Source organism: Patiria miniata, unplaced genomic scaffold, assembly GCF_015706575.1.
Source record: "Patiria miniata isolate m_02_andy unplaced genomic scaffold, ASM1570657v1 HiC_scaffold_23, whole genome shotgun sequence".
Classification (NCBI taxonomy): Eukaryota; Metazoa; Echinodermata; class Asteroidea; order Valvatida; family Asterinidae; genus Patiria; species Patiria miniata.
The window spans coordinates 8,919,460-8,936,538 of NW_024037062.1; the positions used below are offsets into that span (position 1 = coordinate 8,919,460).

The 17,079-nt window shown below is 40.5% G+C and overlaps 2 protein-coding genes across 2 annotated transcripts; one reads left to right on the plus strand and one right to left on the minus strand.

Annotated features, from left to right (window-relative positions):
• Window positions 1-494: 494 nt before the first annotated feature.
• On the minus strand, window positions 495-6,417 carry LOC119731240 (CDGSH iron-sulfur domain-containing protein 2 homolog). The gene is made up of 3 exons (XM_038204327.1): window positions 6,271-6,417; window positions 4,675-4,901; window positions 495-2,911 (listed from the first exon to the last, which is right to left on the minus strand). Exons 1-3 carry the CDS (start codon window positions 6,281-6,283, stop codon window positions 2,816-2,818), a joined length of 336 nt encoding a protein of 111 aa, XP_038060255.1. The 5' UTR covers window positions 6,284-6,417; the 3' UTR covers window positions 495-2,815.
• A 1,698-nt stretch (window positions 6,418-8,115) lies between these two features.
• LOC119731279 (ubiquitin-conjugating enzyme E2 2-like) lies at window positions 8,116-15,144 on the plus strand. Its single transcript, XM_038204413.1, has 6 exons — window positions 8,116-8,289; window positions 9,196-9,259; window positions 10,701-10,732; window positions 10,934-11,011; window positions 11,993-12,098; window positions 14,045-15,144. Exons 1-6 carry the CDS (start codon window positions 8,266-8,268, stop codon window positions 14,185-14,187), a joined length of 447 nt encoding a protein of 148 aa, XP_038060341.1. The 5' UTR covers window positions 8,116-8,265; the 3' UTR covers window positions 14,188-15,144.
• The last annotated feature ends 1,935 nt before the right edge of the window (window positions 15,145-17,079 follow it).

The following is a 17,079-nucleotide window of genomic DNA, read 5'->3' on the forward strand; positions in this document are numbered from 1 at the left end:
AAAAGATATTGCAGAATATAAATTTGGTAATGTATTTTAGGCATTAGGTTTGAAGAAAAATGTTGTTTTACAGTGCAAGATATTGCAATGGTTTTGAGGATTCGATTAAGTAGTGGTGCCCCCGGAAAAAGGCGGGACAGACCGTGGGAATTTTCCATTGAAGGTTTTTTGTAAACAAATTGACCGAGTTTAGGCTTGGGCATAGAGGGCGTGCTCATTTTGTACGTACATGTGATACATTTTCTCAATAAGTTGGGGTTGTTTTTTTTAGAAGGGACCATGATGTTAGCAATGTTTGCCCCTTATTGAAACTATAATTTTGTCTTCTGGGGCTGGCAGTGACTCAACAAGGGAGAGACTCTCTAACAGACATTCTAAACAGTAAAATACTTCACAGAGGATCCAGGAAACTTGAGTTTGCAAAGTTGGAAGGACCCATATGAAAGTTCAAAATATGCACTTCATTAAAAAAAAACAAAAAATACCAGACAATGTTTCAAATTTCATCAAGGATTTAATGCCACACTCATTCCACATTATTCAGATATTGTCAAGAAAAAGTACAATGTATGGGAACATGTTAAGTTACAAAAATGCAGAACATTTCTATAATACATGGATGTGTTTCTAAGTCGGGCCAGAAGATTCAGATGTAGAAATCTCAGTTTAACATGGAAAAAAATTCACGCCAAATAAATACCAATATTTAATTTTAATATCAAGTTTGCACTTACCAAAACTGGCTTACATTTTATAGTCACTGTTTGATTTTTGTTCAAAATGAAGCACGTGTACAGGATTTCCATTGTTTACCCGAATTTCGTAAAATATTGGATAGATGTTTGATCAAATCTCTTTTGGGTAAAACCTATCAAGTAAATGCATGATTATTTTTTTTTTCCATACAAGGAATCTAATTCTACTTTAACAATTTCATACCTAGACTTGATTCAAGTCTGACTTTGCGCTAGCCATCTCACGAGCAACACGATCGACATCTTTATGTTCGACTTGCAGGGAATTTTCCAACTGGAATCCAGGTAGAAAATGGTGTGTGCCAATTTGTGCGCAAAAACTGTAAAACTCTGAAGTTTTTGGTGGAAATTATTGATGGTATGGTCATGAAATAGCCAGATTTACACTTCAAAGCCTTTGCAGCAATTTTCAAATGTCAACTAGGAGATGACTGTACTCCAGAAAGAAGTCAGGCTTGAATTAAGACTACTCACGGCTAAATAATATTATAAAAATAAATCAAACACAAATTATCCAATCACCGATTACTTAAAGTAATATACATACAAATTAAAAAAAAAACAATATCCATGTTACAACTCCCCATAGAATAAACACCGGTTTATAACCAAATGAGTCAATTTAAGTTTTACTCACAACACACTTTGTGAAATTGACCAAATTAACAATCATTTCTAATGATTAATACAAAAATGCCAACATAAAGTTTACTTTAAAAATAACTTTCAGTAACGACGAGTAGATTTGCTCAGAAGATATTCCCAATTTCCCAAATCTAACATTTTTCCAATTCATGCAAATACATGCAGTAATAAATATCTGAAAACGCTGGTTTGAAACCTTTCTTGCAACAAATCACATTTGACATTAGACTCTAAAATGGTCTTAAACTGAGTTTTATGTGCTTGTATTACGCAGTGGCTAAGTTTTCCTGAGGGTTTCGTGTACAAATTCAATGGCAAAACTTTTGAGGAATTCATTTTCAAATCAGAGTACTTTCTTGAAATAATGACATTAGATTTGAAGACTTGCTGGTTAAAAGTCAAGACAAGTAAAATGCACTAAATGTTAACGTTGTTTTTGCTAAATATGATGATTACCGTGAATTTGAAAAAGCAGACATCCTAGAATCGTAATCACTGATAGAGCTGTGCGTTTTAGAACAATTTAGTATTGGAAAAGAATGTTGCACCCTGACGCTGCTTTTTTTCTTCAAATATCATCTCAATGAAGGTCAGTCATTGCAAAACTGTTAACACATGAATCTCGGACTGACAAACATTTCCAATTTTGTTAGGAAATACTTTACAAAAATTCTTGACTCTCCATAGACTTTGTAAAACAACTGCTGAAGTGGCGTCAGGTTGCAACATTCTTTCCTAGTATTCGATTATTCCAGCTTTGACTTGATCTAATATTCAAATATTCGATTTCAAAATGCATTGATCAAGTTAAACACATGACAGCAAATCAGCATTTGCTTGAACCTGCACTAGTGGAAAAAAGACAAAGAATATTATAAAGAACAATTAGTGGCAGCTGATATTTGACAGATTTCAATCCCCAACAGTCCTGAATCCTCCAATTTTAATATGATTTTGCACACCCCCAGGGCGTTACGGTTAAAGAAATTGGGGCTAATATTACGCATGGAAGCACTCAAATCCTGCCCAATAGCGGCTTTTAATAAAAGGGTTGCATTTGACAAACAATAAAACCACACAACTTATACAGTTTTCATCATCTCCTTATGACCACTGACATTTTTAGAATATCTGAATCAAAAATATTCGGATATTTTGTTGACGATTGAATATTTGAATATTCAGTGGCACAGCCCTATTCACTGAATGGTTAAAACATGTTAACAAGTACAATCCACACACACACGTTTAGACAAAATGGTACCAGCATTTTCACGTCAAATAAACCCACACCCTTTCTCCCAACATAATGAAAGTTATCAACGTGACGCTTTCAAAACATTTTTCCTACTTTATTGCTCATCTTTTCTTGACTCATTTGTTTTACTTTTTGTTTGTATAGCTGACGGAAATCTTTAAGAGCTCCCAGACTTCTTGGAGAGACACAGAGGTCCAACGTTGTCGCCGGTCTCCTTGTTGTGGTTGTTGTGAGAACCGTCGCAGTATGGGAACTGTAAAAAAAAAAAACATTTACTTTTGTTAAGTACAGTCTGGATTTGAAACAGAGACTTGTGGTGGACGTGTAATGGACTTGTGAGGACTTGTGATATTCTTATGGGTTGTGATAGACTTGTGGACTTGTGAGGACATATGATTGACCTGTGATGGACTTGTGAAATACTTGTGACGACATGTGGACTTGTGAAAGACTTGTTCAGACCTGTGAACTTGTGAGGACATATGATGGACCTGTGAGGACTTGTGAGGACTTGTGATATACTTATGAGGACATGTGAGGACATGTGAGGACATGTGAGGACTTGTGAGGACTTGTGAGGACTTGTGGTGGCTTGTGGTGGACTTGTGGTGGCTTGTGGTGGGCGTGTGAGGACTCGTGATAGACTTGAGGACGTGTGGGGATTTCTGATGGACTTGTGAGGACTTGTGGTGGATTTGTGAGGACTTGTGATGGACTTGACTACAACACTGATACATGCTCTGCAAAAAAAAGCCAATTTGTTTTGGCTGGTCTCAGAGGGCAAGCCTAATGTCCTCTTTGTACCAATCTCACTGAACGACCCCCTGACTGTCTCTTGTAAATTTAGACTGGCTTAAGCTGATGAAAAGATCTGGGCAGTGCTCTTGTATAGGATTACCTACTGCCAATGAATGGGCTTTATATGGCCCACTTGTCGACCAGATGCATGAAACGACTTCCAGTGAATAGCCATTCTGAATCAATTGAAAAGAATCTTGTGCACTCTTGGGACCAGCTTTACTAGGCTTGCCATGGTAAAGAAAGTTGCATCCCAACGTCACTTTTTTCATCATATATTATCTCAATGAAAGTCAGTCACTGCAAAATGAAGACATGAATCTGGGTCGGAGACACATTTCCAATTTTGTTAGGAAATACCTTGAAAATGCACTCAACTCTCCATAGACTTTGTACACAACCAAAGAAGTGGCATCTGGATACTTCATTCTTTCCTTGCCATGTCTTGTTTAAAATGGGCCCCTTCCCCCACCCCAGTATTGTCCATTGCCTAAAGCCGTGGGCGGCATTACGTCAGCCGATGAAAACATTTATTCATTTTCACTCCCGCTTTCACCGCTTGCGATCTGTTACCGTTCAGCACTCCAAACTCAAGAACCAATGAGTTTTAAGTAAATAAGTCTGGAAACTAGACAAGGCAATGTAAGAAACTTCACAGATGTCCATGCCCACTTAAAGGGAATAAACAACATTTGCAAACATCGAAAACTAAAATTACCAAGATTTTACGAAATACTTTACTAGGATGTTGATAAATGACAGTGGAAAGCATCCTGTAAAGTTATGGCACCTGGTGGGAAGTAATTTTCAAGAAAATAGAATTTTTGTATAAATTTCCAACGGTGGTCGGCCGACCACCGTTGGAAAAACCTGAATATTTTTCAACTACTGATCCAAATTTACCATTTTTTCAGTCCAAATTTTGTTTGCTATTGGTTGCATGTTTATGAATGGGTGCAGGTAGGCTAGACTGGTTCCCTTACCTTACAATTTTCCGGTATCTATAAATATTGATCTGTTTCATCTTGAGTGGAGTCAGGGAACCAGACTGCTTAAACATTTTTGTTTTTCTTGGTTTTTCCAGCATTTTCAAACACAAAACTTCCAACAAGTTAGTGTAACAATATTTGATCTATTATACTAACCCCTCAAATAGTTCATTTCTAAAAATTACAGCAAAAGCCAATGATGTACATTCCCTTTAAACGTTCCTCTCACCTTCTTCGAGCGCCAGCATCGGCAGAACGCCTCGCTATCCCCGAGCTCTTCGATATCAATCTCGGTCACCACTTTCTCCTGGCCCTTCTGCTGGCTCTTCTGCTGGCTCTTGTTGATGATGTCGTCCTTTTTGGCATCGCCGCAGGCGCCTTGGCACTTGGACGCCACAAAGTAGACCGCCAAGCCGATGGCGCCAGCCGCGGGGATGACAATCAACCAATCCTTACCTGAAACAAAAGAAAACAATTGGAACATTTGTAGGGCCACTTTTTTTCATCATTATTATCACCATGAAGCTAGGTGGGGCGCACTAAACAGCGTCAACACAGCGTCAACACAGCGTCAACACATGACAGAAGCGTCAACACACCGTCAACACATCCAAAACACATTCTGAATTGACAAAAAGGGCATATAATTGTGAAACATACAATAAAAGAGAATTTCCATTGGATTGAGTTTCCATTTCGTTGTTAAAAATATCGTATTTTCACGCGAAAAAAATGACCTTTCACTCGCACGGCCGTTGTCCGCCATCTTGACTTCGCACAAAGCTTGGACTACACCATTTCAAGTAGGGGTGTGTAGGTAATGACATTATCTTGTCATAAACAACAGAGGGATACCAGATCTTTGAGGACTGAGGATCGGAGTGGATCATTATTTTGTGAGTTGTGTTTATGTTTCATTTACTTTATTGAAATGGACATCTTTTGGTATTGGCCGGCCGCGCCCTCTCTGTTGGTTTATTGTACAACGCTATCACCCTTTAGCATAATGGTATGGTCCGCACTGCCACTGAGGCAACATGGCAGCCGATTTCGGAGCGGCACGGAGAGCCAATTTTCTTGAACTGAAAATCGCAATTTTCAGACGTTTAACCTATTAATTTTAAGCCAAAATCTTGTTTCTGTCCATACTGTATGGGTTACATACTGCTTTTGTCAATTTTAATGCATTTTGGATGTGTTGACGCTGTGTTGACGCTGTGTTGACGCTTTGGAGTGTGTTGACGCTGTGTTGACGCTGTTTAGTATGACCGAGCTAGGTTAGTCATTGCAAACATGTTGAAAAGACATGAATCTGGGATTGAAAAACTTTTCCAATCACTGTAGAGCCTAGCCCCATAAATGTGGCCTATTTAGGGGACTGCCTCCGTAAACATAGGCCACACATCCACATGCATGACATGTACAAATACGTGTCGCACTTTGCCAAATTTTGATTTTCACATTTAGGCTTAGTTTGTAGGGTTGTTTTGCTTTAGAAGCATATTCACCCTCTTTAATTTTTATAGGCTAATCAGAAAGTGCTGCCTTTTTCAGACGGCTAACTTTTGTGAAATTTCATGTTGAAATTTTGATACGCAAACGTGTGCAAATGGAGTCCCATACCTGGATTACTTGCCAAGTTTAGGGTGCACAGGCAAACGGAATGGTATGCGAAAACTACATGGCCAAAGGGGCAACAATGCAGACAGGACTTGGGGCGAAGTGTCGGGCTAGCGAGTGTCGTTGAACTTAGAAATGAAATTCCCCATTGTCTTGAAGAATTATTCACATTTTTGACATAAATTTAACTGCACAATATCCTTACCACAGATAGTCATGTTGTTTTAGGGTTCAAAACTCTCGATAAACTGTGAAAAAAAAATCGACAGGAGTTCGGAACCTTCTCGAGTCCGCGAAATCCTGGAAGTGTTGATTATGAGCTGAACAATCAAACGATGAGGGTGCCCTTCTGGTTTAACGGACGTCGATCGACTTCCCACAAAATTTTGTGCAGGGGAAATTAACGTGATTAATTGTTCAAAGAAAAAATATTCTAATACTTTTCATTTGGCTTGTTATCGCGCGACCGTCACATGAAAGTTGTCTATCGCTTACATTTTAGAAAATAGGGAATTATACTCGTTCTAGAAAAAAAATAATTTGCTTGGGTTTTTTTTGCAGCAGGTCTTATGGTATTAAAAATTGGTTTTAGATGGCGCGCTCCAGTTCAGAAATTGCGCACACTATTCAGAACGAATTGGGAGCGTCCCGGTCCGCTCTTAATTCCCAAGTTTAAATTAATTAATTGATTACTTGTCATGTGCCGATTTTCTTCGTGCGATGTCTCATTGAAAAGCTCATAACTAATGTTATGCTAGAAAATTATCAATTCAATTTGAAATCTCTTTTGTAAGGTGCCACACCCAAAAAGCACGTATACACAAACTTTAATTTGATATTTTTTGTTCAATTTACAATTACAGGGTGAGTCAAAAAAGCGGAACCCAGACCCCCAAAAATGTATTTCATATTTAAAAAAATATGTAGCACCAAAAATAATAACGACTGGAAAGCCAATTTCAAAAGCTACTTTTAAATGAAAAAAATTACTGAAATTGCTCAATCAGTTCAAAGAATACCACCATTTAAACGCAGTGACCCTAAAAAAGGGGAGCCAACCCTCCCCCCCCAAAAAAAGTATATATATTTCATATTAAAAAAAATATGTAGCACCAAAAGTAATAATGACTGGAAGCCAATTTCAGAAACTACTTTTAGATGTTAAAACTACTGAAATTGCTCAATCCAGTTCAAAGAATATCACCATTTAAACGCAACGACCCTAAAACCTGTTTCGTCCATAAACACGTTTTTACAACTGTCAACAACTGTAGTACATATTTATTAACAACCCTGGTAAGGCAAACATTATAAAATCCACTTTTTTTTTCAAAAGACGGGCCTTCAAAAGGACTTTGTTAAAAATGCTAACTTGAGGTTTTATCGCTGGTGATATGTTTGAAGACAATCGTCACGACGATTCTTGAAACCGCATTTTTGGACGAAAGAGGTTTTAGAGTCATTGTGTTTAAATGGTGATAAACTTTGAATGAATTGAGCAATTTTAAGTATTTTTTATTTTCATCTAAAAGTAGTTTATGAAATTGGCTTTCCAGTCATTGTTATTTTTGGTGTTTTTTATACATATTTTTTTTTTTTTTTTTATATGAAATATATTTTATTGGAGGTTTGGGTTCCGCTTTTTTGGACTCACCCTGTATATGTTAACTTGGTTGTACGAATTAATTGTAACTGATTATTATTAAAATAAAATAAATACATAGATCAATCAATTAATCAGAAACGCAGTAGGGGGGCAACTTTTCGTTTTCGTTTAAAATCCCCTCCCCCCCCCCTTCCCATCTTGACGTTACCGCCCAAAACTTATTCTGATTTCAAGCTATACCTACTCTAGATTCAAACACGTTTTTGTACTCCTTTACAGTTTTGTAACTTCAGTAATTCCCTTTTTCCCAGAAAATATGAAATATAATGAGTACACCATCAGCTGTCGGGGGACAAAGACGCTCTCAACTACTCGTTCAAAAACACAAGCTTGTCTGGTACCCAGAGTATTTCATGTGAAATGTGGACGAATTTGGTTACCAGATCAGAATATTTATTTGTACATTGAAAGTCGAGCCGTGAGATTGTGCAGCAGTCGTCGCGACGTTTCGACTTTTCTTTCCCGTCTGAGAAACAAGATCGTGTGTGCATATTGGAATTGGAGGTTATCTTTTTAGTTCGGTAAAACAGAAATATGGCAGCTACACGAATACAAAAGGTAATCAATTGTCGTAAAGTTTGAGATAAATACTTCGTAGTTTTAATTATGATTGTGCATGTTGTATGACGATCGAGTTGCCATTTCTAATCATTAGTCGTGACTCGTGGCCGGCTATCGATATGGCAGCCGTAATGCAATATTTTCAACTGCTATCGTTATGTCATTGCAAAACACCATTAGGAATCTAGGTCTACATGTACATCACATTTATAACTGCCCATCCAACAACCAAAGCGCTATGGGGAAAGAATGTTGCAACCTGACGCCACTTCAGCGATGTTGTGTACAAAGTGGGGAGAGTCAAGTCCGAGTAATTTGGACCCAACTTATCGCCTTTTAACATTCGGACATGGTCTGGCGATAGTAGGGTCCAAGCTAATCCGTATATGCCGAGCAACACAATTATGTCCCTGACCCCAAAACCCAACATTGCCCAACAAAAACATCAGATTTCACCCTCAAAATGGTAGGCCTATAGTACAAATTACTAGATACGCCACCTGAGGTACCTCCTATTATTCTGATTAAAATACCAAGTTTTAAAACAATTCCGAGTCTGTTATTTTTCTGTATTTTTCTCTGAACTTGACTTCACTGAAATTATCACTTCGCGTGTGCATGATCAAAATAGGACAGCATGCACTTTTGTATATAAAAGGAAAGAATGTTGCAACCTGACGCTGCTTTTTTCTTCTCAGTGAAGGTCAGTTATTGCAAAAATGACAATAGGACACGAATTTGGGACTGAGAAACTTTTCCAAATTTGTTAGGAAATACTTAAAAAAATTTCTTGACTCTCCATAGACTTTGTACACAACCGCTGCAGTAGCGTCAGGTTGCAACATTCTTTCCCAGTAAAATACATACTACACTTTTTAGCAATATTTTTAATTATTTGTCTAGGAATTGAAGGATCTTGCCAGAGAACCTCTTCAAATATTCTCTGCAGGACCAGTCGATGGTGATCGTGAGTACAAATAATGCACCTATTAAATACTTCCCGCCACCCCCCCCCCCCCCCTCCCTCCCTGGCTGCCCCGCCCGTGATGTGGGGATTGTAGTTTGAAGTGACCAAATCCCACTGGTCTCTATATAAAGACTGGATAGCGGATAAAGAGCCGCACAATGAATGACTTTGACGCCATATTGGTGAGACCGGTGAGACCGGCTGGTGATCTACAAAGGACAAGTTGCCGTCTTTATAGACAGCATGATTACTTTTGTAACATCGCGGTTCACTTGACTTATATTTTGACCACCACCACTGACCACAGTTTACAATTTCTCTAACGTCGTGGTTTACTTTTTTTTTAATGCCACAGTTCACTTTTTCGGTGTTTTGGAAATAATAATCACTACAGAAATGTGTCCTTTTTACAACATTATAATACGTGTACGTGACCAAAATGCGCGTCAACTCTTGATACAGCGCGCGCTGTATATACACGTAGAACGTTCATAATATATGCGGCCATCTTTGTGAGACCGGGGCCGATTGGTCAATATGCGAAGTTTACTGTGTGACTGGTGTATGGATATCCGCTATCCAGTCTTTATATAGGACGAGTGCCAAATCCCAACCCTTGGGGCAAAATTTCACTAACAATCTCCAGCATATATGGGTGGGTCTTGGTCCGAAACTTTGGGACTCTCAAAACTGTGTATAAGAGTCCCAAAACTTAAACAACCAGTCGAACATTAGTACTGGCTACTGCTGGGCGAGTAACTCCAGCACTCCCGAGTAGTTTATGCTACTCGTTGTTCTACTCATGGCGTTTCATCTACTCGAGTACTCGTCCTGGTGCGAGTAGAAGCAGGTACTTGCAAGTAGCAATTTAGGATTTAGGGTTCACGGCTTAATACGTCCCCTGCAAACAGGAAATCACTCCCTCCACCTCTCTCTCCCTAGGATTCCATTCGTCCAAAAACAAAAAATCAACTAAATTACCCAAAAGGTCGCACAGTAACGAAATCTCGGCGCTGAAGAATTTGGTGTGACTTGCACACTATTTTGCTTGTTACATGTAGTTACTCACGCCATACTAACATATGTCATTTTTCTGCTTTTATGGGAATTTGGTTTTAAACAACTCGCAAGTACTCGACTACTCTCGAGTAATTTCTTTGTGAGTACTCGAGTAGAAAAATCCACTACTCACCCAGGCCTGGTATGGCCCTCCCCTCTCGCCTCAGGCCATTATCTGCGTTCAGACTCCTAGCCGGTTCTAAATGTACTTGTTTAAAACTGGCCAAGCACATATATATTCCCTTATTTCAAGCTATTTTCCTGGAATTTCAAGCAAATTTCCTTGACAAAAGTGAGTTGATTGAAATGCCAAAATTACATAGATACGTAAAAATCTTATACAGATTTTTGTTACTTTTCTTTTTTCCACGTGTCCATGAAGTATTTCACTGGCAGGCATCAATGAAGGGTCCAGTAAGTATAATTTTATCATTTATCGAGTTTGATCCCTAAAAGTACTGAATATGTTAGAAAGAAAGAGTATCGAGTGCAAAAACAGAGGGGTAGATAGAGTTTGAAATTTCCTTCTTCAGCTTTAAAAATTAGTATTTAAATAACGTTAGAATTTGCAGCTTCAATTTCGTATTTTTGGTTGTGTTTTCTGTCCATCTGCAGAGTGAAAGTCCATACCAGAATGGTGTCTTTTTTCTTGAGATACGTTTCCCGAGAGATTACCCTTTCAAACCACCAAAGGTAGGGAGACATTATTCAAGCTAATTTTGTAAAGTTGAGTCTTATAGCCTTTTTAATTGTTTGTTGAAGTTGAATCCTATTAAGTTAAATACAGAACTTTTAATAAGGATGCTTTTTGAGCCAGTTCGCGCCGGGATAATTTTGACATTGACTGGACCCAGGCGCGGGATTGTTTTTCACGAACCTCGCTGCCAGACGGGTTCAGGCCGTCATCTGCGGGTAGCACACCCTGATATTTCCGGCCTCGCTCGCTGCGAGTGGGTTGCAGACAGATATTACCAGCCTTGCTCGTTGCGTGTTTATCCGTCATCCGTTCCGAATACCGCAAAACCTTTGCGTGTATACACATCATCCGATGTGAACTGGTAAAGAACATGCAAGGATCGTAGTCAGGGGCATTGCCAGACTGATTTGAATGGGGGGGGGGGGGAGTGGACAACAAATTGCCGACAGACCCTGCATGCTGGAAGGTAGACATCGTCGTCGTAAAATCAAAGTGGGGGGGGGGGGGGTGCCACCTGACTATTTAGGGGGCTGTTCAAAACGGGCGATGTTGAACACAATCAGACACTAGTGGTGCCGTTCATTGTTGCGGCATGTTTGCCAACTGGCACAAGATTTTACCAACTGGACGATGATTTTGCCAACAGAAGTAGTCCACCCCTTCTTTTTGTGTTGGCCATTGTTTCCAGAATCTCAGGAATTCTTTTGAGATATCTAGGGGAATGTGTTAGGTAACAGTAGTCTTGGGTGTGTATAGGGTAAAGGGACACTGTCTTGATTCTAAAATCGTGCACGGTATAAAAATTATTAATGGGAGCGTCACACTCCCCCCCCCCCCCCCCTCCCCCACTTTGATCCTAATTTATTAATTGCAGCCGGATACATTGTCCTTATGTCCATTCATTGACTGTTCATGTACTACAGTCACTGAATTCCACAGATATTTTCAATATTTTGAATTGTCGTTTATGTAACCAGGTGCAATTTCAGACGAAAATCTACCATCCAAACATCAACACAAACGGCAGCATATGTCTAGATATACTGAGATCTCAGTGGTCCCCCGCACTTACCGTATCCAAAGGTAAGTTGTAGATAGTGAACAAAGCATGCTGGGAACCAGTTTAACCCTTTGAGCACTTGTATAACATTGTACTTCAATTTACTCCTTGATAAATCCATAAAACAGTAGAGTGCTCAGGCGGTTTTGGGCGGTACAGGGAGTAACAGGCAGGGTGGTTTGGGGCAGTACAGGGAGTAACAGGCAGGGTGGTTTGGGACAGTACAGGGAGTAACAGGCAAGGTGGTTTGGGACAGTACAGGGAGTAACAGGCAGGGCGGTTTGGGACAGTACAGGGAGTAACAGGCAGGGCGGTTTGGGACAGTACAGGGAGTAACAGCATGGGCGTCGCGAGGGGGGGCAAGGGGGGGCACTTGCCCCCCCTGGAAAAGCAAAAAAAAAAAAAAAAAAAAAAAGGAAGAGAAAAAAGAAGAAAAAAAAAGAGGCGCGAAGACATAATGGTGTAAATTTAATGGGTTGGGGGGGGGGGGGCAAAATGTCCCTTCCCCCCTCTAAAACTGATAAATCGAGAATGTGTTGAAAAATACAGGCATTTTTTGGCAAATTTTTTTTTTGCCCCCCTCTATAAAAAATCCTGGCGACGCCCATGAGTAACAGGCAAGGTGGTTTGGGGCAGTACAGGGAGTAACAGGCAGGGTGGTTTGGGGCAGTACAGGGAGTGACAGGCAGGGTGGTTTGGGGCAGTACAGGGAGTAACAAGCAGGGCGGTTTGGGGCAGTACAGGGAGTAACAGGCAGGGTGGTTTGGGGCAGTACAGGGAGTAACAGGCAGGGTGGTTTGGGGCAGTACAGGGAGTAACAGGCAGGGTGGTTTGGGGCAGTACAGGGAGTAACAGGCAGGGTGGTTTGGGACAGTACAGGGAGTAACAGGCAGGGTGGTTAGGGGCAGTACAGGGAGTAACAGGCAGGGTGGTTTGGGGCAGTACAGGGAGTAACAGGCAGGGTGGTTTGGGGCAGTACAGGGAGTAACAGACACGGGAGTTTTGGGCGGTACAGGGAGTAAGAGGCAGGGCGGTTTGGGACGGTACAGGGAGTAACAGGCAGGGTGGTTTGGGGCGGTACAGGGAGTAATAGGCAGGGTTGTTTGGTAACGGTACAAGGAGTAACAGGCAGGGCGGTTTGGGGCAGTACAGGGAGTAACAGGCAGGGTGGTTTGGGGTGGTACAGGAAGTAACAGGCTAGGTGGTTTGGGGCAGTACAGGGAGTAACAGGCAGGGTGGTTTGGGGTGGTACAGGGAGTAACAGGCAGGGTGGTTTGGGGTGGTACAGGAAGTAACAGGCAGGGTGGTTTGGGGCAGTACAGGGAGTAACAGGCAGGGTGGTTTGGGGTGGTACAGGGAGTAACAGGCAGGGTGGTTTGGGGCAGCACAGGGAGTAACAGGCAGGGCGGTTTTGGGGTGGTACAGGAAGTAACAGGCTAGGTGGTTTGGGGCAGTACAGGGAGTAACAGGCAGGGTGGTTTGGGGTGGTACAGGGAGTAACAGGCAAGGTGGTTTTGGGTGGTACAGGAAGTAACAGGCAGGGTGGTTTGGGGCAGTACAGGGAGTAACAGGCAGGGTGGTTTGGGGTGGTACAGGGAGTAACAGGCAGGGTGGTTTGGGGCAGCACAGGGAGTAACAGGCAGGGTGGTTTGGGGCGGTACAGGGAGTAACAGGCAGGGTGGTTTGGGGCAGTAGAGGGAGTAACAGGCAGGGCATTTTTGGGCAGTACAGGAAGTGCGGTTACTAGCCAGCTCATTCTGGTACCCATTTATATTCCTGGGTGGAGAGTGGCAAGTGGGGGTAAAGTGGCTTGCCCAAGGACACAAGATGTGGTCGGAAGCTGGATTTGAACCCCTGACCCTCTGATCATGAGCCACGAGCCTTTACCACTAGGCAGCACTCCTGAAACAGAAAATAAAATAAAAAATCTTCTAAATTTTTTTCATTTTATATTTACTTTTTCATTTAGTACTACTATCCATCTCATCGCTACTCACCGACCCCAACCCAGACGACCCTTTAGTTCCTGAGATCGCTAGAGTCTACAAAACGGACAGGGACAGATACAACAAGATGGCAAAAGAGTGGACGAAATCCTACGCCCACACATGATGAGGTGTTACTTTTAAGAACGAAGGTTTAATATCTCAGGAGCCCAAGACTCACAGATTGTGTATCGACAACGATACGACACACCGGTGAATTGGGATTCAAATATCAAAAAAAAAGTTCATGATTTTTTTTCGTTGCCTTCAAAAAGGCGAACCGTTCAAGTTGCATGCACTGCAAAAAGAAGTACTGTAATTTAAAGGGACAAAAGTACAGTACAGGGGTTTTAACTACGGCAGTCCACGTGAAAGTTGTCGGGGACTGACGTCGCTGATTAACGTTGCCTCTGTTCTAAGTCGAAGTTGAATGGCACGTTTGAGACTTTTACAAAACTGCAAACTCAAACTACGACTGAAAATATAGGATTAACAGTACTGTGTTAAGCTTACAAATAATGGGGGTGTATTTGACGGAAATATTTGTGCACTTATAAATTGCTCCCATTTTGCCTAAAATGTTAGGTAAAGTAAAAACGCTTTCCTGGCATTGCTCGAGACAAAACTTGATATTATATTCTGTAGGTAATTGTCGATCGCGCCCATTTTGCCTGGAACTGTGTGTAGTTGTTATTTCAAATGGGTCTTTGAGAATCATGTGTTGTCTTATTTAAAAATCTATTTATTACTAAAAAAATTAATGAATGCAGAGCGAGCTGTAATTCTAAAAATAAAATAAAAATTATCTGCCCTACAATTAGACTGGCTCCCGGTCCTTATATTGTATTTGAAAAGGCTCTATTATCATGAATTCCATCTAACAATGATCGAGAAGATTTCCGTTGTAAAGTGTTACGCAATTGTGAAAGTTGGCTTGGTATGTGTCGTAGACTAAAGGGCCCGGAAAGAGTTACTTCAAAAGCCAGTATTCTGTGAACATCTTGTTTATGTTTAATTGTATGTACATGTATTTACTTATCAATATAACTATCTTCTTTTTGGAAGGTTTATGAGACTTAAACTTGTTGGGTTTTTTTGGGGGGGGGGGGGTGAAACCATGGTCATCTTCGTCTTTACGTTATGTACGTGATGTATTCAACAAGTCTGTCAAATCACTTCGAATTTAGTCCCAAAATGTTGGACTCTCAATCAATACTGTACTGCGCATGAGAGTCCCAAAACTTAAGATAGTGAAAACAGGCAACGCAAGAAAATAGACTGGCACATGAAACAACCAATTCAACAACCCTTCAGTACTGCATCAATCAACTGTGTCATCAGAAACATCTGGTACCTAGTCTCTATTTCTACACATTCTCTCCATTGTCATGCCACCAGACTACTGAAAGGTCAACCTGTTCAAAAAGTTGGATATGTACCAGTCTAGTCTTAGGCTTCAAATTGAAATCACTTTGCTTCACTCTCGGGTGTGAATTGTAGAAGAAAGGTCTCCTTTAAAAATTGAATTGAGACCTCGAACTTGGCTGGTGAAATACTGAGGACCTTGTCTTTGCCTCTTGAGTGAGTAAAGTGAGCTAAGAGTGAGTAAAGTTGGCTTGATTTGGTTTTGCATGTTTTTCTGAGCTCAATGTCCCAGTCTGCTTCAAATGACGCACACAAAACTAAAAAGGTTGTATTCCATGTCCAAGTCATTCAAGAATTATTTTGGCACAGTATGGGTGCAGCATAAACAGATCATGTTGTTTATAGGGGAAGTATTTGGGGGAATTGTGCCTTTGATGATTCAAGCATGAAATTGGGGCATAATAATGTAATGAGAATGATATTTGGCTATAGGGCCATTGCAGATTTGTCCTTTAAAAAGATATAGGTAGAATAACAAGCAATTTTCAAAATGTTCAAATCACTGGCATAGCTTGTTATTCTACCTATATTTTTTTCGAAGGACAAATCTGCGATGGCCCTGGAGCCAAATGTCTGTCTCATGACATACTCTGACCGTGTGGCAAATGCCATGCTTGTATCATCAAAGGCACAATCCCATCACCTATTTGCCGTACTATTAAGGGAAAAAGTAAAGTGAAATAAGCAGCAAACGTTAGTATCTGCAATTTGGATCTTTCCCCAATCCTTGCCTGTAGACGGTTTGCAGTGCAGCCATGTTGGAGGTGGGTGCTTTTGTTCAACAGGGATAGGCATGGGTACCAGGTAATATGGGTAGACCTGTGGTACATTAATTGGTAACCCTCCTAGGCAAACATACATGTACATTCTGTGCAAATTTGTCCTTTCAGCCAAGATCAATCAAGTGACTGTTGTCAACAGTTACAAGAGCTCCCAGCCTACATAAAGCAGGATTGACTGGCCGTGACTGTTTATGTAACTCGATACAGCTTTGCTTTGACTGTGGGTGATTGATAAGCCAGCTGTGCCCACAACTTGCCTTTACCTGTTCATGGCCTGTTCGAATTTGACTTGTCACAGTGCTTGCTTAAAGCACAACCTCCAAAGCGTGATGTCATTATGTTTCATTTCTATACTTCGGAAAAAGATACTGTGTAATCGTATGGGAAATCTAACAATGTTAATCGCTATTTGCTCTCTGTTCATTCTTGTAGTCATATCTCATATATTTATTTTATATGTGTATACTGTAATAAACATTTTGCCGACTAGAAATTATTGACAAAGTCAAGTGGTGTGTTTGTCTTGTGATATTAAAGGGAATATACAACATTTGCAAACATCGAAAAACAAAATTACCAAATATTTAAGAAATACCTTATTAGGATGTTGGTAAATAACAGTCTAAAGCATCCTGTAAAATAATGGCAACTGGTGTGAAGTTATTTTAAAGAAAAGTGGTATTTTAGTATAAATTTCCAACGGTGGTCGGCCGACCACCGTTGGAAAAACCTAACTATTTTTCAACTACTGCTCCAAATTTACCATTTTTTTCAGTCAAAACTTTGTTTGCTATTGGTTACATGTTCATGAA

Bases quoted from the DNA above. Each gene is read 5' to 3' on its own strand.
- LOC119731279 (XM_038204413.1), top strand. From the start codon at position 8,266: ATGGCAGCTACACGAATACAAAAG. The intron at 9,260-10,700 runs GTGAGTACAAAT...GTGTCCATGAAG, and splicing joins AGGACCAGTCGATGGTGATC to TATTTCACTGGCAGGCATCA. The intron at 10,733-10,933 runs GTAAGTATAATT...GTCCATCTGCAG, and splicing joins AGGCATCAATGAAGGGTCCA to AGTGAAAGTCCATACCAGAA.
- LOC119731240 (XM_038204327.1), bottom strand. The intron at 2,912-4,674 runs GTGAGAGGAACG...TTTTTTTTACAG, and splicing joins GATGCTGGCGCTCGAAGAAG to TTCCCATACTGCGACGGTTC.